This window comes from Camelina sativa, chromosome 17 (genome assembly GCF_000633955.1).
Source record: "Camelina sativa cultivar DH55 chromosome 17, Cs, whole genome shotgun sequence".
NCBI classification, from domain to species: Eukaryota; Viridiplantae; Streptophyta; class Magnoliopsida; order Brassicales; family Brassicaceae; genus Camelina; species Camelina sativa.
Genome location: NC_025701.1, coordinates 7805513 through 7829269, shown reverse-complemented (window position 1 = coordinate 7829269; position 23757 = coordinate 7805513). Strand labels below are relative to the sequence as shown.

Sequence of the window (23757 nt, the reverse complement as noted above, 5' to 3'; positions counted from 1 at the left end):
ATACACCCCCCTTAGTTTTTTTTCTTCTTGTCGGGAACTCAATAAATTTAATTGATACACTTAGAAAGTAAAATAATCTTTGGTTTTCAACTAATTAAAATCACTGAGCTTTACAGAAGTTAGTATATCAGTAATAGGAATTTAGCAACAAAATATGTTCTATATAATATACTAGCAAAAGTCTAAACCTCAATAGTATATATCCGATGCTTGTCTTGTCTATCTTGTTGACTGTGTTTGATATTCAAATGCCTCTTACGATCCTGAAATATGCAACAAAACCAAATCAAAAACCAATTTATGATCTTGAATTTACCAATCTCTCTTTGCTTGCTTCAACGATAATAATTAAAACCTTTCTCTCTCTCTCTCACCTTCCAAGCCGAGATAGCTCAGGTTCCGCCAGAAGCATATCTTGCAACGGTTTTGCATCTGTATACCTTTCACTAGAACTGAAAACCAAAACCAAATTTCACAAGACAGACACATACACACAGAGAGGGAGAGATGAGATAGAGAGATTTACTTACTCGCACATGTGATCGATTGTGAGTAATCTATCATGAATAACTAAATCACGACCAACATAAGTCACAACCAAGGAACCAGCATCAGGATGTGGCCAGCTTCTTGAAGCAGGGAACCTGAGAATGAAAGTGCCCGGTTCTTGATTTTGAAGTGAACGTTCTGCCTCTTCTTTAGTCACAAACCCTTCTATCCATTTAGGCGTAGCCGAGCGCCACATTCCATTGATCAATCCCCTGGATATAGCTGATGCAACAGGGAACAACCAACACCACATTTTCTCAAAATTCTCTTGAGTTATGTACTCATGGCATCCACATATTCTCCTTAGAAGCTCAAAATCCTGATCACATTTTCATGTCAGAATCACAAAGACCAGATCAAGGCTTTGATCTTGGTGAAAGTATAAGCTATATGAGAATAGAAAGAGACAAGACCTGGTGAGTGAGAGATCTACTGCTGCATTTAGCTATTCTCATGAAATGTTCTTCAATCTCAATCACCACATTATCCCAATGAACATGTTGATAGTTCCGCGAGATCAGAATCCACGCATTTGTTCCTTCTGCTATCAGTTTTCTTGCCATTTTTATTTGATAGCTGGAAAGATTGGACGATTAGTGTTCTATTTTATCCTCGTAATCCACATATTTGAGGCAGGTGTGAATTTAGTTTAATTTCTTTACCTGTGATGGGAGCATCCAGAATAGAGAGAAACTTGATCTGCAAATTTCGAGACTTCTTCATCTGATGAATTGTTTGTAATTTCCTTCAGAAGAAGAGATCTCTCTGTTAAGTTAGCAAGGCAGTATTTGAAAATCATCGAGTCTGGGATTGTATATCTCCTGAAACCAGCCGAGTCTTTAATTTTGGTGTTTTCAGAATCCGTTGAAGAGTTATCTTCTTCTTCTTCATCATGGTTCTGAGCCTGAGGTCTCCATTCCATACTGGTACCATTTCCATTCTGAAACAAACTCGAGAGAAACAACAATGCAGAATAACAGTAAGTGGGATGTGGATACGAAGCAGAACAAAACGTAACTTAGAGAGATTGGATTATGTACCTTACTCACAGAAACCTTTTCTTCACCTAATCTGATACGTTTCATAGGGGCAGTGCTCTGTAGAATATCTGATGTTTCATTACTTGAAGCAAGTTTTTGTTCTCTTCCATCTAATTGATAATCAATGTGGTTCGACCTTTTAGGGGTAACAGAATCACGGTTCCTCAAAATGCAACGGATTTGGTTGGTAACAGTTTCGAGGAAAGGATAATTAGCCTTCACTTCTGGTATTTCGAATTTGATGCAGAACAACCTCTCATCACTCATAGGAGAAAGCTACAAAACAAAATCAAAACAAGAATCAATGACTTTCAGCAGAAACAAGAATTCTAACGAGGATGTGAAATCCCGTTCCAATGGCCTAGAATTTATAATTACCACCTGAGATATTTTGAGCTTGAAAGAAGCACATCCGTTCAATAAGTTGCACGGCTTATCTGCAGCTGAGAATTCAACTCCTTCATAGCTTACCAAAAGGGGAGCCTCAAAGCCACTCATCTTCTCAACAGGCGTCCCACTATCAGCATACAGTAGAGAAGCCACAACCTGCAACATCAAACCGAAAATTCGCTATCAGAAATACTTCCAGAGCTTAACAAGAGTAGAAGAAAGGGAGAGAATGAACCTTCACATCCTTGTGCACAGGCTGTCCAATAGCATTGGTTAAAACAACATCCAAGGAACAAAAAGTTCCGCCAACAATACTCCAAACACCATCTTCATCTAATTTGATTCCAGATGTAGATGGCTTGCCAACAGATAAGCATAAAGGAGGGTCCTGGAAAACAAATGAACCGAAATAAAGAAACACAGCACACAAGAGTCTTTTGTTGAAAGGAAGAGCCAGCAAGGACAAGAAACTAGTACCTTTTTGTAGTGATAATTTGCAGGGACATAAGAAGGCAAGACTTCTGCGCAGTGAATGAAACCCTGAACACTATAACCATCTCCACCAACACTAAATAACGACATCTTTCGTGTGCAATCAAAATATGTGCCATTGGTCATCAGGGAAGTCAAGACTTGCTCTCCTACTAACTCTCCACATATATAAAGGCGCATGTAGTTTCTAGAAACCTAGGAAACAAGAGAAATCAATAAATTCCAAGAAACTCAGAGATCTTAAGAAGAGTCTTCAGAGATCTTATTAGTATTAACCTCACAGCCCACATGAACCCATTTCTGAAGGGGAAACTCAGCAATTGTAGAAACATTAGGAACTTCGGTCCAAGAAGAAATGTTGACAGGATCAGGAGCTTCCTTGTGAAGGAGAGTCAATGGCAAAAGCATCATCTTCTTTTTATCATCTAGAACAAGGAAAGGTGCACTAACACTCATGTCTGAGTGAACCTGAGATGAAAGCCACATTAATCAGAAGCTGAGAACCCTTAATCAGAAAACTATGATGAATACATCAACATCAACACCGGTATATAAACAACCAAAACCAACAAATGGGAAGTCAAAATTGAACTCAAAAGTTCAAACCTTTTTCCCCCAAGAGAAAGCAAAAAAAAAAAAAAAAAGCTAATCGGAGAACTGACCTGTCTGATGATTGTAGAAGGGTAAGTGGTGGAATCTAAGAGATAAACCCAGAAACAAAGAGAGAAAGACTCAAAACCTTGGCTTTGGACTTCAACATCGACATTAAAATCCTCCAAGAGAGAGTATTTGTCGGTGTCAATCGCACAATCACCCGCCATTATAAACCCCTTCCCAGAAAAAAGAGAAAAAGTTGTCGACTTTGCAAGCGAAACCCTTAAAACCCAGGAAATGAAAACACACACAGAAGAAGAAGAAGAAGAAAAGCAAAAAACTTTTATCTTTCTCTCTTGCTTTTTTGCTCGTTACCTAAACAAAACTCAATCGCGGAGGAGCTTTAAAGGGAAACTGAAAAGAAGAAAAGAAACTATGAGGAAATTTTCGTCACGTTTTTTGACGGCTGTTAATTAACGGTTTAATACCGTCGTGTGTCTTGCGGTGGTGCCGTGGTGGTTTCAGTCTAGATCAGCAAAATAATCTACTGCATTCACGACCACTGTTCTAACCTATTCTTAAGCCAATCAAAATTCTTTGATTCATTAGATTTATTGACTTGCTTTGACCTTGACTACCATTTCTTTTGATTGTTTTTCATTTTCTTTGGATTAAATCTGCAGTTACAAATTCGTTTTGATTTCGATTTATTTGAGCTTATTCTTAAAAGTTTTTTTGGATTAAATCTGGTTCGATTTAATTAAGAAAACTTATTTTTAAAAAATGAATTAATTAATCTAAACTTTTTGATTACGTCTACTTTAATACATCTGTTCATATTAAAAACTTTTGAGAAAATAAATATCAAATTATTTGGTTACACTAAAATTGATTTTGGTTTTTTGATTTAAATTACCAAAACCAGTCGGTTTGAAAATACTTTTGAGAAAACTACTGAAGCAAATTATCTCAAAGTCTCGACGATAAACAAGTTCACAACTGTCTATGTATTAGCAGCAATTGCCAATTTATAAACGATATAGATTACACAACTTTAAATTTAAATACGTGCATTTGGTATAACAATGTCGAAATCAGTAACAGTCCATTCAGCAATTTGATTCTGGCTCATATATATCTCTGTTCCTAAATCTATTGACGACCAATGTCTCTCCACCGGTTTCGTCCCTGGATCCTGCATGTATATTTTTTTTTTTTTTAAATCTTTTGTAACAATGTAAATCCAGAGATATATGTAAATTACGAAAATACCTGGTAAAAGTGGAGTGATTGAGAAAGCTTCCCGACATCAAGTTCCCAAGTTCTTGGATCTCCAATCCAACCTTGTCCTTTCTTTGTCGGATACCCAAACTGTTCCCACACCGGATGAGGCAAGATCTGCATAATCTCCTGCGGCTGTGGATTGCTGTACGGATCACATACATCGTACGGCTTTTCAGCAAAACGCGCGTTTCCCGGAACGCAGTAGTAGTGATACGCTTCGTAAGGGAACTTCTCCTTATCCGTCCTGTGAATTTTAGTCCCGTTTGGAAACGCGTGGTACGGCGGACAAGCTCCTAGGCGGTTAGGGTTACAAACAGCGGTCGACTCCGGGTTGATTATCATCTCGCTGTACCTCGTGACGTCTGTTGTGACGTCGCCGTCGCAGTCTCTGCCGTCGTTTTTCCAGCAGCTTCCCATGTCCATTAGGTAGAACTGGCTCCCTGAACCGCCTCCTTTAAGAATCTCTAGCTTGAATCTAACTTTGAAGTCCGGCGATTTCAATGTATTTACGTGTCATGGAAAAGATTACGAAACAGAGTATTTTTTTTTTATAGTTATTTTCTGCGTTTGCGTTTCAAAAAACAGAGTAAAATCGCGATTAGAAACTTACCATCTTCATCATCCCTCTAGTGTCGTAATGATAACCACCAGAGAAACCTCGAGAAGCATCAGCTCGTAGATAAAGCATCAACCATGGATACTTAGACGAAGTCTTTAACAAATGATGAAATACCCAACTCTCATTCCCACCAATCTTCTTCTCCCATTTCACTTTATAATACGAATTATTACCAACCGGATCTTTTTGGTCATTGTCCAAGTCCCAAGTCCCGAAAAAACTCCCACTCATGTGACCTTGTTGTTGATCCACAAACCTTGTCTGCTCATGATGCATCGATGGCATGTTCATACATCCTTTTCCGAAACATGGAAACCTGCCGGTCTGAGGGAATGGTTTTGCCTTTTTCCCGTTTTCAGGACAAATCGCGGCTAAGGTATCCATATTACCGCTCTTTAGCATTATCATCCAGAACTGCCATGGGTTTGGCTTGTCCATAACTTGACATTTGTTTCCTAAGTATATCTCCTTTTGTGCAGCGTAGATATCTGCGTTGTCTCCAGCGTTTATTCCTCCGTAGGTTCCATTTCGTACACCGAGTTTGTTGTCTATTTCGTCGACTTTGTGGATTATTTTCCCTAAAAATGTCCACCAAGAACACAATTAATGTCTCGATAGTTTGTTTGCGTGTGCCATAAGTCATAGGATTATGCAAAAACTAGAAAAATTGTTAGTGTGAAGTTTTGTTTTTCTCATGTTAGCACAAAAGCATAAATTGCGTTGGAGAGGCCTAAAACCGCAAGTAAAGACAACGTTATGAGTTTACCAGGCAAGCTAGAGTTGTCGAGATCGAAGCAATCTGCCATTCGAGGGCTTCCCATGTTCGTAGCTTCTTCACCGACCTCGTTGCATTGGTTCCAAGCTTCTATAGCCACCCTTAAGTTATCATTTCTCATCCCGGGATCTCCCAAAGCTGAGACATGATCCATATTTGTTGTTTCTGTAAAGTCTGATCGAACAAATGAATACGAAAGACAAGAAAGTAAAAGTATAATCATAAGTCTCTTGATGAGTCTGCATGATTCATAGACACTCTTCTCCATACCCATCACAGAGCTCAAAATATGAGAATTTCCTTATTATATTTGGTTTCATATGGTGTTTTGTATAAATATAAGCAAACCCACATGCCTTTAAAAGAAGAAAAAGAAAAAAAAAAAAAAAAAAAAAAGTNGTTGAAAAAAAAAACACATGTGGGAGTTTTATTTTATTTTTAACTTTACATTTGAAATCAATTAGCTCCCACGTGTTATTTTTGAAATAAAATCACATGTGGCTGGGTATGGAGAATAAATGATAAATTAGTTAACGTTCTCATTTTGATTTCAAAAGTTAAAAATAAAATAAAACTCTTTTAACTAATTTATTTATCATTTTGAAATTGTGGAGCTCTGCATATTTGCCTATTTGCCCACCAAATAAAAGAACGTTTAACCCTAATTTTAAAATAAAATTTGGCTGTTTATCCATTTTTAGGGAAATATATGCATGTTTAAAAAAATCTACATCCGTTACTGTAAACGCTCTTGATGTTACCCACAAGATTGAGCAAGAGATTGGTAATACGTTAAGTGCAATGTATGTCTTACGTCGACGTTTCTTATTAACTTATCTTAAAAAAAAAAAAAAATTGTGAGCTAGTCTTTTCTCACAGCGCACGCTAACAAGTAGCAACACAAAAGTTACTGAATTTGGAAGGTGAAAATAAAATTTGGATTTTGCGATAAACCGTCGACTTCTACTCAAAATAACAGAGTGTCTGTGAATCATGTGATCACACTATCATTGGATAAGTATTCGAGCAACACGGAACGTTAAGTAACCAAAATAACAAGCTTCTTGTCTTATTGTAACAATACGTACAAGTATTCTCCACTGGAGATTTTTGTCTTTAACAGATATATGCAGCAACTAGAAAAACAATGAAGATAAAAGATACTAGATATTATTTGTTGCATAAATTATTACAAAAAAAAAAAGAAAAAACAGAGGAGAAACAGAGCAGTGAGCCACAAGGCATTGCCTTGTTTAGATTCTTAAAGCATCGAGATAAGCTTTTCCGTCGAGCGTACGAGAGAACAGTCCATCATTAAATTCTTTCATGGTCAGCCTTTTGAACTTTGCAACCTTTTGCCTTTCAACGAGACTTTTCGCGGGGCCAAATTCTCTATACATTCCCGGATTGTGAAACGTTGCAATAGAGAGCCTCTCTTTCTCTGCATTCACAACTCCACGATGCTCTATGCTTCTGTATGTCCCATTCGTTATGATCTGCATTAAACCAAAAAAAAAATCATTAGAACCATTTAGTATTTACAATGATAAATTTACCATATGAAATTTATATAATCCTACCTCTAAGATGTCTCCAATGTTGACAATGAAAGCATTTGGGAGAGGTTTAACAGGAATCCATTTCCCATCATTCTTGACTTGGAGACCTTCAACTTCGTTCACCTGCATCAGTATGGTGAGTCCGACCGAATCAGAATGCGGAGTTAAACCGATAACCTGATCGGGTTGTGGGCACGGTGGGTAGTAATTCATCCTCATAGCTTGGATTGAATCGACATCATTAAAAAACTTTTCCATTTCCTCTGGTTTGATCTCTAGGGCTCTCGCCATTTTCACTATCAAGATATTTGCAATGTTCTGTACTTCAGCAGAATACTTCTCCAATATATCTCTGAAGAAACAGAATACCAGCCAATATGTTTAGTTTTTTACAGAAAAGTACTTTATGGAATTAGTAAATAAATGTTGAGTTAGAAGTTTAGAACAAAACCTAAAGGGTAGAGGTAGCTTGGGGAACAAGTGAGGTTTGCGTAATTCAACAGGTTTCACTGTATGGTAGAACAAGTCTGCCCAATCGAGTTTCTGATCTTCTGAAACAACAAAAGCTTGTCCGAAGCCTTCCACCTCATTTGGTTGCTGCCAGAACTTCTTCTTTTCTTCCATGGGAAGGTTGAAAAAATGTTGAATCTCCGACTTCGTTTTGTCCAAGAAACTTGGGTCTATTCCATGGTCTACCAGCTGCACATAACCATCAAGTGTTGTGCTCCATAACGTAACAATATAAAAAGAACATGGTTTCTTTTGTGTAAAAAACGATTTTATGTGGGTAACGTCTCCAACCCAAAAAAATAGATAGGTAGTTAAAAAAAAAAAGAGGTTATTGCCAACTGCCAGTCAATTCGTCAAGCAACAATGAAAGTAAGTGGGGCATACTGAGTAACCATTTGGATTTATTTGGATTCAATCCTAATTTAGTAATTTCAGAAGTTTTTAAAGGGTTTTTAAAAACTTTGAATGATTTTAAAGACAATTACATACTATGAATTTTTATTAAAATTCGGGATATACTATGAAAAAAATAAAATTAAACTTATATTTTTGTACATCAAAACTGAAAATTAATAATTCTAAGGATCTCATGTTTTGATCATTTCTTCAACATACTCTTAGCTTGAAATCACAAGTTTAATCGATTACAAGGGGGAGGGTACGTGTACGTCACAACTTTTGTTTGGATACATGAACCGTTATCAAAGGCTCGGTAATCAAAGCCTCGATTTTGTCCCTTTCGATGGTTTTGGCTAAGCTTTTTATTGCTGGGGTCTAGATGTTGTAGGTAGATGAAGTTGAGTAATATTGATGGAGGGAGATGTAAATAAGAGAGCAATAATTAACTAAGATGTGGTTGTAAAAAGGGAATAATTTCTGAAATATTGAAGTGTTATATTTTTACATTTGAGCTGTTATTTTCACCCACTCATTTATTATTACAAATAATTTAAACCTATTTTTGAACGGCTTACCAACAAAATCAATGCTTTTCAATAAGAAGAGGATTTAAATATTTTCTAATAAATCAAATAATTTTAACAAATATTAAACCTAATAAGATATTTTTAGAAAATCAGTTATATAAGTAGGTGAGTTTTACCTGAAAGAATCCCCACTCTTTGCAAGCAAAATCGAGTTTCTGAACCTCAGAGTCCATGGCGGTCGGAGAACATAAACGCTTCATGTCAATGATTGGGATCTCGACATTCAGACCAGAGTCATCAGCGACTTCAGTTTTGTCTTCAACAGACCGGACATACCTGGAAGGAACGGTCGTGATCATCTTCTCCTTAACCATCTCTTGAACAGAAGGAACTATAATAGAGCTCCACGAGGTTTCTCTTTTTGCTTCCATGACTGCTTCTTTATTGTACGAACTGTAAGATATTGTTAATCATGTTAAGACATTGTCCTTTTTATATAGGTGGTCTGAAAAGCGCATGTACTGTACTTCGTGATGTAAATAATTGATTAGGTTGACCCATATCCAAAATAATTGGGGGAAAGAAAACAACTTGATTTACTTGGTTTAAATTTATCCATCACATGTTTTTAAAAAAATCATTTTTACTAGGGCAATCCACAAGTGAGAAATAATATATGATGACATGCACAAGTGAGAAATTATTTATATGGCCCAACAAATATTTAATTTTGTTGATAGAGACATGTTAGTGACAATGGTTTAGGATTATGAAAGATTTTTGGGTTTATTTTTAAATTATAAAATAAAATTTTAAAAAGTCACCGAGTTATCGGATATCCTCTAAAGTCTCCCCAAATCTTACTAGTACTATCCATCAAATCTTCTAAAAATACTAATTAATTCCTGAGACTATGTTATTAGTCCAATCAATACACACACTTGATAAATCTGTGTACCAAATGAACTATGTACCAAGTGAAGACTATGTAAATCTTTTACAATGATCTCAACATCCCAACAACTATAGTGGACTCTTCTAGTTTCTACCAAGAATTTAAAGGATGAATGATTACGGAATTGACCGATTAAAGTTAAAATTTAAGGTAACATCAATAACCTCATGCCATTCACGGACTTTTTCATTTATTAATTTGATTTAGTAGTTAGACCAGACTAGGTCAATTTTGTTTAGCAGGATAAATATATATTCACCTTTTTGTGTCTATATCGTCCTCTATGCCATGGTAACGATTTCAAACTTTCAATAGAACTCCCAAAGTCCCAAGTAATTTTTGTATATATATTATAATAAAAGGTACATTAGACTCGAATTGACGACAAAAATTAAGGACTCCAGTCAAGCTACCATTATCTACTAGAGAAATAGTCAATCCGTTTCAAAATATAAGATGTTTTGAGTAAAGCACGCAGATTAATAAATGATTACTTTATAAAAATTTAACAAATCACAAACAAGACTGCATAATATAAAATATTTAACTAATCTAAAAGTTACATAAAAATTTAAAAACATTCTATATTATGAAACAGAAAAACTTATCTAAACATCCTATATTATGAAAATGAATTGAAGCAAGTAGAGATAAGGAAGGCAAAGATTATAGAGATTGCCTATTGTAGAAAATAAGAAAACAGAATGCATCTATGACAAAGTTTATTAGGCCACAAGGCATTGCTTCCTTTAGATCCTCAAAGCATCGAGATAAGATTTTCCATCGAGCGTACGAGAAAACAAGCCATCCATGTACTCTTTCATTGTCAGCCTTTTGAATTTTGCAATCTTTTGCCTTTCAACGAGGCTTTTCGCTGGACCAACTTCTTTATACATTCCCGGGTTGTGAAAGGTTGCAATAGAGAGCCTCTCTTTCTCTGCATTCACTACTCCTCGATGCTCAATGCTTCGGTATGTCCCATTCGTTATGATCTACATTAGACCAAAAGCCCATTCATTGATTATAGAATCACTGACCATTATCTATTACCACATATATGCATTTTATACAATTTAATTTACCTCTAAAACGTCTCCAATATTGACAATGAAAGCATTTGGGAGAGGTTTAACAGGAATCCATTTCCCATCTTTCTTGATTTGGAGACCTTCAACTTCATTCACCTGCATCAGTATGGTGAGTCCAACCGAATCAGAATGTGGAGTTAGACCGATAACCTGATCGGGTTGTGGACATGGCGGGTAGTAATTCATTCTCATACTTTGAGCTGAATCAACATCATTAAACAACTTTTCCATTTCCTCTGGCCTGATCTCTAGAGCTTTTGCCATTTTGGCTATTAAGATCTTTGATACGCTCTGCACTTCAGTAGAATATGTCTCCAATGTATCTCTGAAAATAAATGAATAAAAACAAATTCTTGCAGAGAAATACTTTGTGGAGTTAAATTTAGGTTAAGTTAAAACAAAACCTGAAGGGAAGAGGTAGCTTGGGGAACAAGTGAGGCCTGCGTAATTCAACAGGTTTTACTCTATGGAAGAACAAGTCTGCCCAATCTAGTTTCTGATCTTCTGAAACCACAAAAGCTTGTCCGAAGCCTTCGATCTCATTTGGTTGCTGCCAGAACTTCTTCTTTTCTTCCATGGGAAGGTTGAAGAAATCATGAATCTCCGACTTTGTTTTGTCCAAGAAAATTGGATCTATTCCATGGTTTACAAGCTGTAGAAATACATAACACCATGTAGTTTAAAAGCTGTAGATGACCATAAGGCATAAATACATAACCAAAATAAAAATCTGAAACAGAGTTATGCTCCGCCTTGGGGTTTAACATGATAATAAAAAAGAAAAGGGGTTACTTTGTAAGAAACGATTTTAACAGGATAATTTCTTCTAACAAAAACGGTAAATTCCTTCCTGAGACTTGCTTGCAAAAAAAAATAAAACAGGGAGTTATTTTGTAAAAAACGTGTTCATGCAGAGCAATTTCGTCAAGCAAAAATAGTAATTTTTTTGAGAGACTGTCACTTGCCTATAAAAAAAAGATACATTTGTGCCGCACATCCCAATGACAAAAATGTATTGGGCCTCTAATTTTTTTTAAAAAATTAGAAGAAAATTTAGACCCATTTAAACATTTATATTGCAAATATAGGTCTCATTTTTTCAAAAACATTTAAGATATAGTCTCAAATTTTAATCTTTATCTATCTATTATTCCAAAAATAGGCCTTTATTTTATGAACTCTTAAAATTTTGTTTCAACTTTTAAAATTACCTTATAAAATTTATTAAAAAAAATGTTAATGCATTGGGCTTCATTTTTTGCTGGACCAGCACTGCTAATAGGTTCCGTCTGAAGAGTTAAGAAAGAAAGAAGATTGGTTGTTGTGTAAACAGTAAAGTTATAGACTTTTACTTGGAAAAATCCCCACTCTTTGCAAGCGAAGTCGAGTTTCTCAACTTCAGAGTCCATGTCGGTCGATGTACTCAGCCGCTTCATGTCGATGATAGGGATCTCGGTATTGAGACGACCCGAGTCATCGACTACGTCAGTTTTGTCTTGATCAGACCGGACATACCTGGAAGGAACGGTCGTGATAATCTTCTCCTTAACCATCTCTTGAACTGAAGGAACTATAATAGAGCTCCACTGTGCTGCTCCTTTTGCTTCCATGGTGGCTTCTTGCAGAACAAATTAAGCGATGTAAAGATATATATTGGAATTGGAGATGCTACTGATCTATAGGGTGATTATTCTTCTGTTGGTTGATCTGAAAAAGTAAGGTAGGTGGATTTGTCTACTGTATAACTGATTGATTAGTTTCAACATTGGGACTTGGAATTTTACAATATACTACTATAACACGTGATAAGCTTGAGAAGAAGACACATGACCCAAAAGTTGGGCGTATGTCATAATGACATATCGTCAATAATTGGTGTATTTGTTATTTTGACTAATACCTTTTGCTTATTGTTCATATTTTAACTCGAACTTTTTGTTATTTTCTATAATTCATCATACAGTAATATTTTATTATCTGATATTTACAAAGCAATTTTAGAGTCACACTCACACCTTAATTTAATTGAATTAAAAAATTATTTAACTTCTCTGCCTTAAATTAACATTGAAATTGTACATGGTGTGACGGTATAACGACGGACGAGAAGCGAAATCGAAGAAAAACGCACATGCATGCGTTTCCTTTTATATGACGAACAATTAGTACTTACTCTTCTCTCTGTTTTGCCCCAAAAAAAAGTATTCTCTCTGTTTTATTAATCCGATATTAAGAGAACATATAAAAAATTGATTTCAAATATAAAATCTGTATCTTTTTGCAACATATTTTTTTCCCTAGAAATTAGATTAATAAGAAAGAATATTAAGGAATATTAGACAACGAAAGTGAAGGCTCCAGATAAAGATGTTGTACACAGTAAACTGGTACTAGTATTACTGTTTGTTATGTTTGCATGTGGACGATGACGCACAAGCTTATGTATTATTATATCAAACACTAGTGAGTTTGTCTTTTAATAGATATGAACCCATAAAAGAGAAGGATGAAACATTACTTAATATAAAACCAAAAAACAAGACAAGGGTAAAACAGGGTACTAGGGTAGGTGTACACACGACAGTGACTAGTTTGAGAAAACAGAGTTTCTTGGCGAACAAGATATTGGGAGCCTTAGATTCTCAAAGCATCAAGATAAGATTTTCCTTCGAGTTCACGGGAGAACAAGCCATTCATGTAGTCTGAAGTTTTCAGGCTTCTAAACTTTGCTGCCTCTTGCCTTTGAACAAGGCTTCTTGCCGGACCAATTTCTTTATCCAGTCCCGTGCTATGAAATGTTGCAATGGACAGCCTCTCTTTCTCCGAGTTCACCATTCCCCGATGCTCGATGCTTCGGTACGTCCCGTTCGTTATGATCTGCAATACCATCACCCATTAATTGATACTCAAAATATTTACAATAACACATGTCACGGTGGGTCCAAAAGCGATAGTCTTGTTTTGGCACGGTTTGTTGAGAATGATAGACTTCCAACTCAAATCAGTTAACAAAAAGTGGGTTAGGTCATCAAAAAGTTCTCTGTTTATATTGATACCATATCCTCTCTCTCCCTCTCTTCATATAATATGGCTTACCTCTAAGATGTCTCCAACATTGACAATGAAAGCATTTGGTAGAGGTTTGACAGAAACCCACTTGCCATTTTTCTTGATTTGGAGACCGTCAACTTCATTGACCTGCAAAAGTATGGTGAGTCCGACCGCATCGGAATGGGGAGTTAGACCGGTAACCTGATCAGGTTGTGGACACGGCGGATAGTAATTCATCCTCATGCTCTGAAACATATCATCACCAAATAATTCTTCCATCTCCTCTGGTTTGATCTGCAGGGCTTCCGCCATTTTCGCTATTAAGATCTTAGCTATATTCCCCACTTGAGTGGAATACATCTCTACCGTATCTCTGAAAAACATAAACCAAAACGTAAACAGATAGACTTTTTGGAGTTACTTAAGAATGTTAAATTAACACATTTTGATGGAATGCAAAACCTAAAAGGAAGAGGTAGCTTGGGGAGCAAGTGAGGCTTGCGGGATTGAACAGGTTGCATTACAAGGAAGAACAAATCTCCCCAGTCGAGTTTCTGATCATCTGAAACCACAAAAGCTTGTCCAAACCCTTCCATCACCTTTGGTTGCTGCCACAGCTTCTTTTTCTCTTCCATGGGAAGGTTGAAGAAATCTTCAATCTCTGACTTGATTTTTTCCAAGAAACTTGGGTCCATTCCATGGTTTACAAGCTGTAAATCATGATCACAAAGACGTAACCAAAATGATAAATTTGAATCAGAAAGTGTTAGCCTCCATTTTGGGTGTAACATGGTAATAAGAAAAACAAGGGGTTGTTTTGCAAAGAAACGATTTCATATGGATATATTCATCAAACGAAGATAATTAATTCTCATACTTGCATGAACAAGCCTAGTAAGCTCCACGTACGTGAGATCTAATTGACTAATTAACATCGATTATATGAGTATATCGTAAAATAGTGTAAAGTTTGAGACTTTACCTGGAAAAATCCCCACTCTTTGCAAGCGAAGTCGAGTTTCTCAACCTCAGAGTCCACGGCGGTCGAAGAACACAACCGCTTCATGTCGATGATTGGGATCTCGGTTGAGAGACCAGAATCATCGAGGACTTCAGTTTTGTCTTCATGATCATACCGGACATACCTGGGAGGAACGGTCGTGATCATCTTCTCCTCCACCATCTCTTGAACAGAAGGAACTATGATAGAGCTCCACGAGGTTTCTCCTTTGGCTTCCATGTCGGTTTTCTTCTTCTGGAGCAACGAAAAAAATGATGTAGATTTTTAAGCTAAAAGCCTGATTTATGGAAACTACTTTTGGTTTTATTTGAGCATATATATGTCTGTGTGTGTAATCCTATATATTGTAGACTTATTTATAGTTCAATGGGAAATCTTCATAGCTTAACAAGTCATCATGTCATATTTAATATATATATATATATATATATATTTTGTTATGCTAAAAATGTTATCAAAGAAACAGTGATGTTAATTTGGTATCTTATATTGCTTTCAAATAAACCATAATATATATAATATCATATTATTTAATGTTAATACATAAACGAAATCTAAAATAAATTAAAGATTCCTGAATTTTATCTTTATCTATATTTTGATAGACTTTAATAGATTGAAATTTTATACTAGCTGATTCATATATACAATTAATAAATGTACACATACTTTTTTATATTTACTTTTGGTAAAATTAAATTATGCATTGGTGTATATGAAAATTGGTATGTGTACATTTATTAATTGTATATATGAATCAGTCAATCAGCTAATATAAAATTTCAATCTATTAAAGTTTATCAAAATATACATAAAGATAAAATTAAGGAATCTTTAATGTACTTTTAGATTTCGTTTATGTATTAACATTAAATAATATGATATTGACCATTTTCCATACCCCTTTTTAAAAATACCCCTTTATGTTGACCATTTTTAAAACTACCCCTCTTTATATACAAAATGACCAAATTACCCTTTTTGAGTGACAGCAAGAATGTACAGTCATCAAAATCGAAAATATTTTCCCGCCAAAAAAATTTCCTGCCAATTTTTTTTTTCCCGCCAAAATCGAAAAATTTTCCCGAAAAAATTATTTTTTCCCGCCAAAAAAAAAATTTTCCCGCCAAAATCGAAAATTTTTCCCGCCAAAAATATTGAAATTTATACCTTTTAAAAACATTGTAAACGCTTTTAAAAATCTTGTAAATGCTTTTAAAAAGCTTGTAAATGCTTTTAAAAGCTTTTTAAACACCTTATAAACGCTTTTAAAAGCATTTACAAGGTGTTTAAAAACCTTTTAAAAATCTTATAAAAACTTTTACAAGGTTTTTAAAATCATTGTAAAAGCGTTTACAACGTGTTTAAAAACCTTTTAAAAATCTTTTTAAAAACTATTTGAAAACCTTTTAAAATCCTTTTAAAAACCTTTTAAAAACCTTTTAAAAACCTTTTAAAAATCTTGTAAAAGCGTTTACAAGTTGTTTAAAAAACCTTTTAAAACTCTTTAAAAAATCTTGTAAAAGCCTTTAAAGGTGTTTATAAGGTAGCCTTATAAACACCTTGTAAAGGCTTTTACAAGACTTTTTTTGGCGGGAAAAATTTTGGCGGGAAATTTTTTTTGTCGAAATTTTTTAACAAAATTTTTTTGACAAAAAAAAATTTTGGCGGGAAAAATTTTTCGAAAAATTTTTGGCGGGAAAATATGTCGGAAATTTTTTGGCGGGAAAATTTTGTTTTTCTTTTTATTGAATAAAATAATTTTCATCTAAGGGTAAAATGGTCATTAAAAATTAAAAAAAGGCAAAAATAAAAATGGCCAGAAAAGAGGGTATTTTTGAAAAGGGGTATATCAAAAGGGGCGTTTTTAACAAATTCTCTACATATATCACACAGGTTTAAACCTTGAAAACACTACAAAAATCTTATACGTTGAATACTTATATCAAATACCTATAAAATTTTATATTTTAAAAATTTTAAAAAATAATAAAATAACAAATAAATATAATATAAATTTTTAATTTTTAAAATTAAAAATATTGTCCTGCGGTGTACCGCAGGTTAAATCCTAGTTTATATTAACATTTTTTAAGTATATTTTGTGTTTTGTCCTTTTAGTTTTGTTTATTTAAAAAGTTATTTATAACATTAACTCCTAAAATTTTTCCAAAACTAACATTATTACAAATTTTGTTTTCTAAATATTTTATATTTTATTCCAACTAAATAAATAACAACAATCAATATGGAAATAGAAACTATCATATATTTACCCACACATTATGTTGTGTTTTGAAGATATTATATATCTGAATCCTTCGCAAACAAAGAAAACAACAATTTGATTCTCATTTTGTTTTCCAAAACCTGTGAGCTTTGATTCTTAACGTAAGAAAAACTTCGATTGACATTTATTTAAATATTATAATTAACATATATAAACTTAATAAAATTTTAAAATACTACGAATATGTAAAATTAACATATATTACGAATATGTATAATAAAAGAAGTTTAAAATACTATATAATGTAGTTATATAGTAGATGAGTTATAAAGAGGACATGTTGGAATTAATAAAATATTATTAAATTTGTGTTAACACGGGTTAAATCTGATGAAATTATTTATCAACACTGCTAATATTAGAATATTTGACATAAAATCAAGTTAGTTTAACTGAGATTGTGTAAAATAAATGTGACTTAATCACAACATATAAATTACTTATTATGTATTTATTTTGTTATAATAACTAAAAATCAAAATAGAATCTCAAACACTAAAAAAACAAACTAAATATAACAAACAATGGTCATGAAATGTATTGCCGGTTAAGAAAATAATATAAACATTTATCCGCACAATAATCAGAAAATTTAGTTATTTCTCTATTTACAAAACATCCAATATTTAACAAATATATACAACATAAATATAAATTATAATAAAAATTATATGTCCGCAGTGTACGATTTTTGGACTACATACTTACATGGAAGTAGGACGTGGAGAACTTGGTCACTTATATGGAAGTAGGACGTGGAGAACTTGGTAGCTTCCTTCCTTAGTCTAACCGATGAAGATATATCGTCTTTACTACTCTGCATCTTGATTCCATCGAGTTCGGTGATAATGTTGCCCTATTTGCTCTACTCCTATCTAAATGCCCTGTACTAGAGGAGCTGATTGTTAATGGTATGAAATGGCATCACTGGATATCAGATTAGATGCATTCTCTTGCATGTGACTAATAATACTGACTGAGATATATGTATAGGAGATAGGAAAAAAATAAATAAATGATTATGATTGGGGACACATAGAAAATAGGGAAAACAATTCTTTTTCTTAGTCGTGTGTCCTAAGCACAATCAGAACTTAAATATGTTATTACACATTTTTCGTTTGGTTTCTCTATGCTCCTTCTTCAGGGTCTACACCACCGTATGACGGATGGATGCGGGGATGCTTGTGACTGCATCTCTCCATATTCGTCCTCTTCTTGTCTATCATCGTGTCCTCTGAAGATCCTCAAGATATGGGAGTTTGGTGCAACCTGTAAAGAGATGTCACTAGTTAAACATTTCTTCCAGAAGTTGCCTCAGCTTGAACAAGTAATCATCATATTAGACTTCGATACTTCCCATGAAGAGTATTCTGATCTCTTTGAAGTCACCAAGGCACTGGAGATGGCCCCGCGAGCTTTACCAAAATGCAAGTTGACAGTTGTTAATTGTTAGTCCTGATGAATCTTCCAGTAGCCAATGATACAAGTCCTTTAATTGTTGTAAAGAGTATATTTCTAGCCAGTTTTGTTGAGCTTTTTATGAGAAACTCGGTTTGTCTGAGTCTCTCGAGTAAGACCGACCGAGTTTCAACAAGGGAGCAAAGGTTAACAATTGGATAGGATCGCGGAGCAAAATCAAAGTAACTCAGGGAGGTAAGACTCGGAGTATCAAAAGTAATGCTCTCCAAATCATAATGAATGATATTAAAGAAATGTCTATGCCTAATAGTAAGTCTCTGGAGGGTCGGACTGGACACAGTGCGTGACCATTGCCACTGCTCCCACTCCACATTACGCATCACTAACTCCACAAGGACAGGGCAAGCAGAAAGAAGCATTTGGAACGCACAACCACAATGGTCATAGAATCGAACCGAATGAATAATGAGAGTCTTAAGCGCAGGGAGAAGAGCATGCTTAGGGAGAAGATCAACAACAACAAGAGCAGTCCCTAGATGCAGCTCAACTAGCGTCTTGCAAGCGAAGACATCAAAAGGCAGACGATACCCATGTCCACTTCTTAAGTCCAGTTTAAGATCCATGACCCCACGTTTAAGCACATTACAGAGACAACGGTTGATATGATCATAGCGTGTCCGATGACCCTTTCGACATTTTAAAGACAAGCTCTTTACGCGGGAACTGGGAGGAAGAACCAACACTGCGTCTAAGAAATCCATCATCCCTTGAATTTGGATAGAGTCATCATCATCAAACTCAAGATTTGGAATGATTTGTAAACATGTTCTGCCACCTCTTTGAAAGAAGAGATACGAAAGCAGCCTCCTTCGCCGAAAGGAGAGATACAATGTCGATAATTATATCATCAGGTAGAGTGCTATCCATCCGCTCAATTGGTTCAGCACTAACAACAACAAGTATCAACAAACAGAGAAAGATGGCAAAATTGATCTCTGGAAACAAAAAAACAAAAAAAAGTTTATAAAACTGGAGATGCAGACACTGATTTAAACAAACAAAACTGCTACTAGAGAGAAGCATTGAATTCGACAAGACATACAAGCTCACAGAAGTAGATTATACCTTTTGAACAACAGCGAAGTCCGAATGGAACTAAATCAAAATTCACAGATAGATAACTAATTCTTCTCTTTCAATCAAAGGCCGATTACAAAACTTCAAAGCTTTCTCTCTTGTCGTGATTATCGCCATCGAAAACCCTAAGATCCTATTTTAAAAAGATTTTTTTAAAAAAAAGAAGAAGAAGGCAATAATAAATCGGTTTAGTCACTTATGCCTTTTATTTCGGTTATGGTACAATTTATGTTGGTTTAATGTGTAAGTTCTTATATAATTAAAAGTTTAGAAAATGTTCAAAATTAATCATTTTTATTTGTTCTATAATTATTTTAGAGATATTTAGATTAAAGTTTCTTATCATCTTTGATTAATAATATTTGTCAAACACTTATATTAACAGTAACACATATTTGATATGATAAAAAAATATTTGTTAAATCTAAAATTAAAATATAAAAAATAATTTTACACAAAATTATAGTTTTTTAATTTTTTTTTAAAAACAATGGATAGTATACGGTGGGCCGTGGGGGCAAAGCTATTAGAAAAGGCAAAAACATTTCACCCGTGTTTCTCTCTCTCTTCCTCACTCTCTCTCTGTGTCCGACGAGCCTTCACGAAATCAGAAGCCAATGGAGGATAAATTGGCTCGTCGGAGTCTTCAATCCGCTGTGACCATCATCTCCACTGACGCAGGTCACGATCTGCGATGAGACGTTTAGCAAATCGGCGACTCTGGTGAGCAAATCCGCGATTTTCCTTCATCAAATCGGCGTGGTTCCTTCGGCGATCTCTTTCTCATGCTACAAATTCTTGTTCATTGGATTCTTCGTCTTGATTTATTCTAAGTCTAAACACCAAGAGGTAAACTTTGATCCTTTTTCGTCATGTTTTGAGGCTCGTTCTGTTTTGTTTTAGAGATTCTTGGTCGATCGCTTTCAGTGGTTAATTTTGAGGATATACAAAGAGCATGATGGTGGTTTTGTATTAAAGCATGCTACTTTTTTTCATGTAGCTTGCATCAATTTTGAACCTTTAATTTGGTTTTACTGTTTTGATTGCTGGTTACTGATTTAATAAGGTGCTCATTTGCTTTACATCAAATTTGGCTTTAGGTTTTGTTTTTTTTTTTTTTTTTTTTATAGGCTATTTTGTGGGATCATCCGGAGTTCTGCACAACCTATATTTGCAGATTATATTGGGAAGTTCTGTATAGAATCTATTGAGTTCGAAAACATGAGTCTTGGACCGCTTCCACCAACAGTTAACGGTAAATCCTTGTCCCATTTAAACTCTTGTGATCTCTTGCCGTTGTGTTCAATGTGCTAATGGTTAACGACATTTTGTCTAATCTCCTGCAGGTGTTAAGTTCTGTGAGACCAATGACAAGGAGCTTCTTTTAGAACCATCAATAATCAATAAAGTGGGCAGGTAATCCCAACATTGTTTTTTTAGTGCTAAAGGACGAATTAGAGTTCAGGTCAGTAAGAGTGAAACTGTCAGATAATGGAACACAAGCAGTTACATAATCACAGTCCTACCTCTTTTTGTTTACTTTGCTAATATAAACTGATTAGAATCTCAGTGCTTTAGCTGATTTTACTTTGTCAAGTTTGTTCTTTCTTGAGTTTTTCAGTTCTTGAAATGCATTATGTTGAATGACTTTTATCTAAATGCTTTGCAGCTTAACAACTGCAGTGGTGCTTTGCTGTCATATTCAATGTTGCCAAAACCTTCGAGCCACTTCCTGAAGATATTCTTCGCTATGGTACTTCGCTGTTCTTTGTTTATTAGGCATTGTCTTGCACAGTTTGTTCTTTTATTGGTGATAGAGTGAAAACCTTCACAAGTTTTGTTTAGAATGTGTGTCAAGTATTCTTCTTTCTACTCGTACACAAGTTTTTTGAAATTTAAATTTTTAGATCCTCAACTAAGTGTTCTACCATTGGACTTTGTCAAAAAATAATAAACATTCATAAGTGTCAACTTTTTGAGATTTACATTACCATTTTGTTTTGTTGAAAAAAAAAGAAAAAAAATTTAAACTTGAATATTACGATGCAGCAGCAGCAAGCTTCTGCTTCTTCCATGTACATGCAGCCTCAATAATCTTGAGATTATTAGTCTGGGATTCTTCTGGGAAGACACAATCCAAGTATTCTTCATACTCTGTAGAACCGTCTTCTCTAGTGAACGCCTTTCTCTTCTTGAGCTTCGTTTGAACGAGATCAACATCTCCTAGCTTACCAAAGCTCGTCTCCATGCTCAGCCAATCTTCCAATAGTGACGCACGTTCTTCTTTCAGATCCGGTGTGCAGTCCTTGTAATACGTGGTGGCTCTGTCAAAAACCGCTCTGGCACGTCTGATGGAGTCAGTAACATCATCTTGTTGTTCCGCTTCAAACATTGCAAAACTAACCCAGACCTTGTAATGCTTTGTACGGTCTAAGAGTCGCTCATATAAAGCTCGTGTCCTCTCTACTTCCCCTTGCGATATCTCAAAATCAATGTATGCCTTCCATAGCAGCTCGGGCATGTCAAGAGCAGGCTGAGATATTGCAAGTTCAAATATAGCTCTGGCTCGCTCTGTTTCAGCAAGAGACCTTTCTAACTCAGCAAAGTTGGTCCAAGTATAGCAGTTCTCTGGAGACCATTCAAGATACCGTTGATATAGTTTTCTGCACCTGCTTATGTTTCCCAGATGGAGTTCCATCTCAATGTATTTCTTGAATATCTTGTCTTTTGGAGCTTTTCCAATCGCATTATCTAGTATCCGCCGACCACCAGTGAGATTCAATTGCCTTATCTCAAACTTTGCAGCGAGCAACCATATTTTAGCAAAAGAAACTTTGGTGTGAGGGATAAGCTTGAGGCATTCTCTGTAAACAAGTCGTGTACGCTCCACATCTTCAGTTTCAGTCTCTTCAAAGAGTGCATAATTAATCCATAGATAGATATATCTCTGCCAGTATCGTTTCTCCTCCGCCGGTGGAACATTAGCAATAGCTCTATCGTAGATTTCTCTGATCCTATCTTTGTTCCCTAAACTCTCTTCTAGCCTAAGGTAATCGAACCATGAATCATAGTTCAAAGGGTTCTTTCTTACTTCAACTTCATATTGAAACCTTCTTTTGCCAACGATGGCGTCCTCAACCACTTCCTTATCCCCATATTGTTTCTCAAACGAAACATACTTCTTGTACAAATCCTCAGTTCTTCCTATGGGAATACGATCCAGAGCAGACTTGTAGAGAGACCTAGCTCGTTCTACTTCCTTGCAACCTTCTTCGAATTCAGCATAAGCCACAAAGAGTTTTTCATCGTCTGCAAACTTCTTGGTGGCGCGTTCGTACACATTCCTTGCACGCTCGGTTTCACCTTCTTCCATCTCGAACTTAGCGTATAGAATGTAAGCGGGAACTTTCGGATGGCAAAGAACAAATCTCTCGTAGATTGATCGTGCAAGTTCGATTTCGTTATGGCTAAGTTCGAATTTAATAAACGAGAGCCAAGCTTGATGATCGGGTGACCAAACCATCCACCGCTCGTATACCTGTCTAGCCTCGGCGATATTCCCAAGCATCTCTTCCATGTGAATATACTTGTACCAAAGCAGGTCCACGAGAGGGAGGATCTCAACGGCACGGTCCCAAACGTTTCTCGCGTGTTTGAACGACTTGTTCTTCATCTCAAACTCGGCGTACTTGAACCAAATCATATAATTCCGGTCAAAGCTTCCCAAGGCTCGTTCCCACACGCTCTGAGCATGTGCGTAATCATTCTGTGAATCTTCCCACTCCGCATACTTGATCCAAACATGTATGGTACATGTTCCGCCGCCGATCCAGTCCTGGAACTGCTTCCGACGTCGGAGTCTGTACTCGGAAACCATAGAATCACCAATCTTCTGCTTGGGCGGCCGGATCTCATCAGCTTCTTGCCTTTCTCGAGCCTCGCTGATAATCTGTTCGGCCTTCACTTCCGTATCCATGCTGGTCATGTACCCGTAAACTATACGATCGAAATATTTGAAAGAGGTATCAGTTTCCTTTAGTTTTATGCTGATTAAG

At 35.5% G+C, this 23757-nt stretch overlaps 6 protein-coding genes, 1 long non-coding RNA gene and 1 pseudogene across 7 annotated transcripts; 1 reads left to right on the top strand and 7 right to left on the bottom strand.

Annotated features, from left to right (window-relative positions):
* On the bottom strand, positions 69–3577 carry LOC104756028. Its single transcript, XM_010478536.2, has 11 exons — positions 3134–3577; positions 2748–2939; positions 2457–2666; positions 2215–2367; positions 1971–2135; positions 1590–1865; positions 1212–1489; positions 963–1125; positions 531–868; positions 375–452; positions 69–263 (listed from the first exon to the last, which is right to left on the bottom strand). The coding sequence occupies exons 1-11, from the start codon at positions 3290–3292 to the stop codon at positions 245–247; spliced, it is 2031 nt and encodes a 676-aa protein (XP_010476838.1). The 5' UTR covers positions 3293–3577; the 3' UTR covers positions 69–244.
* LOC104756027 lies at positions 4006–6085 on the bottom strand. Its single transcript, XM_010478535.2, has 4 exons — positions 5735–6085; positions 4960–5546; positions 4338–4853; positions 4006–4260 (listed from the first exon to the last, which is right to left on the bottom strand). The coding sequence occupies exons 1-4, from the start codon at positions 6015–6017 to the stop codon at positions 4126–4128; spliced, it is 1521 nt and encodes a 506-aa protein (XP_010476837.1). The 5' UTR covers positions 6018–6085; the 3' UTR covers positions 4006–4125.
* Positions 6788–9209, bottom strand: LOC104756026 (protein SRG1). Its single transcript, XM_010478534.2, has 4 exons — positions 8915–9209; positions 7754–8001; positions 7324–7654; positions 6788–7239 (listed from the first exon to the last, which is right to left on the bottom strand). The coding sequence occupies exons 1-4, from the start codon at positions 9167–9169 to the stop codon at positions 6997–6999; spliced, it is 1077 nt and encodes a 358-aa protein (XP_010476836.1). The 5' UTR covers positions 9170–9209; the 3' UTR covers positions 6788–6996.
* Positions 10298–12553, bottom strand: LOC104756025 (protein SRG1). Its single transcript, XM_010478533.2, has 4 exons — positions 12134–12553; positions 11186–11433; positions 10776–11106; positions 10298–10685 (listed from the first exon to the last, which is right to left on the bottom strand). Exons 1-4 carry the CDS (start codon positions 12389–12391, stop codon positions 10443–10445), a joined length of 1080 nt encoding a protein of 359 aa, XP_010476835.1. The 5' UTR covers positions 12392–12553; the 3' UTR covers positions 10298–10442.
* LOC104756024 (protein SRG1-like) lies at positions 13277–15226 on the bottom strand. The gene is made up of 4 exons (XM_010478531.1): positions 14815–15226; positions 14295–14542; positions 13878–14205; positions 13277–13658 (listed from the first exon to the last, which is right to left on the bottom strand). The coding sequence occupies exons 1-4, from the start codon at positions 15070–15072 to the stop codon at positions 13416–13418; spliced, it is 1077 nt and encodes a 358-aa protein (XP_010476833.1). The 5' UTR covers positions 15073–15226; the 3' UTR covers positions 13277–13415.
* Positions 18294–19809, bottom strand: LOC104759258 (annotated as a pseudogene).
* On the top strand, positions 20227–21685 carry LOC104756023. Its single transcript, XR_762265.2, has 4 exons — positions 20227–20551; positions 20833–20957; positions 21049–21118; positions 21372–21685. It is a non-coding gene; the product is annotated as an uncharacterized LOC104756023 (long non-coding RNA).
* Positions 21741–23706, bottom strand: LOC104759257 (crooked neck-like protein 1). Its single transcript, XM_010482203.2, has one exon. The coding sequence runs from the start codon at positions 23685–23687 to the stop codon at positions 21741–21743; it is 1947 nt and encodes a 648-aa protein (XP_010480505.1). The 5' UTR covers positions 23688–23706.

What these genes read in the sequence shown, in the direction of transcription:
- LOC104756024 (XM_010478531.1), bottom strand. Translation starts at nt 15,072, where the DNA reads ATGGAAGCCAAAGGAGAAACCTCGTGGAGCTCTATCATAGTTCCTTCT. An exon ending in AAGAGTGGGGATTTTTCCAG is followed by an intron (nt 14,543 to 14,814) that starts GTAAAGTCTCAA and finishes CATGATTTACAG; the next exon opens with CTTGTAAACCATGGAATGGA. An exon ending in AAGCTACCTCTTCCTTTTAG is followed by an intron (nt 14,206 to 14,294) that starts GTTTTGCATTCC and finishes TATGTTTTTCAG; the next exon opens with AGATACGGTAGAGATGTATT.
- LOC104756028 (XM_010478536.2), bottom strand. Translation starts at nt 3,292, where the DNA reads ATGGCGGGTGATTGTGCGATTGACACCGACAAATACTCTCTCTTGGAG. An exon ending in GGGTTCATGTGGGCTGTGAG is followed by an intron (nt 2,667 to 2,747) that starts GTTAATACTAAT and finishes CTTGTTTCCTAG; the next exon opens with GTTTCTAGAAACTACATGCG. An exon ending in CTGTGCACAAGGATGTGAAG is followed by an intron (nt 2,136 to 2,214) that starts GTTCATTCTCTC and finishes TTGATGTTGCAG; the next exon opens with GTTGTGGCTTCTCTACTGTA.
- LOC104759257 (XM_010482203.2), bottom strand. Translation starts at nt 23,687, where the DNA reads ATGACCAGCATGGATACGGAAGTGAAGGCCGAACAGATTATCAGCGAG.
- LOC104756027 (XM_010478535.2), bottom strand. Translation starts at nt 6,017, where the DNA reads ATGGGTATGGAGAAGAGTGTCTATGAATCATGCAGACTCATCAAGAGA. An exon ending in CGACAACTCTAGCTTGCCTG is followed by an intron (nt 5,547 to 5,734) that starts GTAAACTCATAA and finishes GGACATTTTTAG; the next exon opens with GGAAAATAATCCACAAAGTC. An exon ending in AATCACTCCACTTTTACCAG is followed by an intron (nt 4,261 to 4,337) that starts GTATTTTCGTAA and finishes ATATACATGCAG; the next exon opens with GATCCAGGGACGAAACCGGT.
- LOC104756026 (XM_010478534.2), bottom strand. Translation starts at nt 9,169, where the DNA reads ATGGAAGCAAAAAGAGAAACCTCGTGGAGCTCTATTATAGTTCCTTCT. An exon ending in AAGCTACCTCTACCCTTTAG is followed by an intron (nt 7,655 to 7,753) that starts GTTTTGTTCTAA and finishes CTGTTTCTTCAG; the next exon opens with AGATATATTGGAGAAGTATT. An exon ending in ACATTGGAGACATCTTAGAG is followed by an intron (nt 7,240 to 7,323) that starts GTAGGATTATAT and finishes GGTTTAATGCAG; the next exon opens with ATCATAACGAATGGGACATA.
- LOC104756025 (XM_010478533.2), bottom strand. Translation starts at nt 12,391, where the DNA reads ATGGAAGCAAAAGGAGCAGCACAGTGGAGCTCTATTATAGTTCCTTCA. An exon ending in AAGAGTGGGGATTTTTCCAA is followed by an intron (nt 11,434 to 12,133) that starts GTAAAAGTCTAT and finishes GTATTTCTACAG; the next exon opens with CTTGTAAACCATGGAATAGA. An exon ending in AAGCTACCTCTTCCCTTCAG is followed by an intron (nt 11,107 to 11,185) that starts GTTTTGTTTTAA and finishes ATTTATTTTCAG; the next exon opens with AGATACATTGGAGACATATT.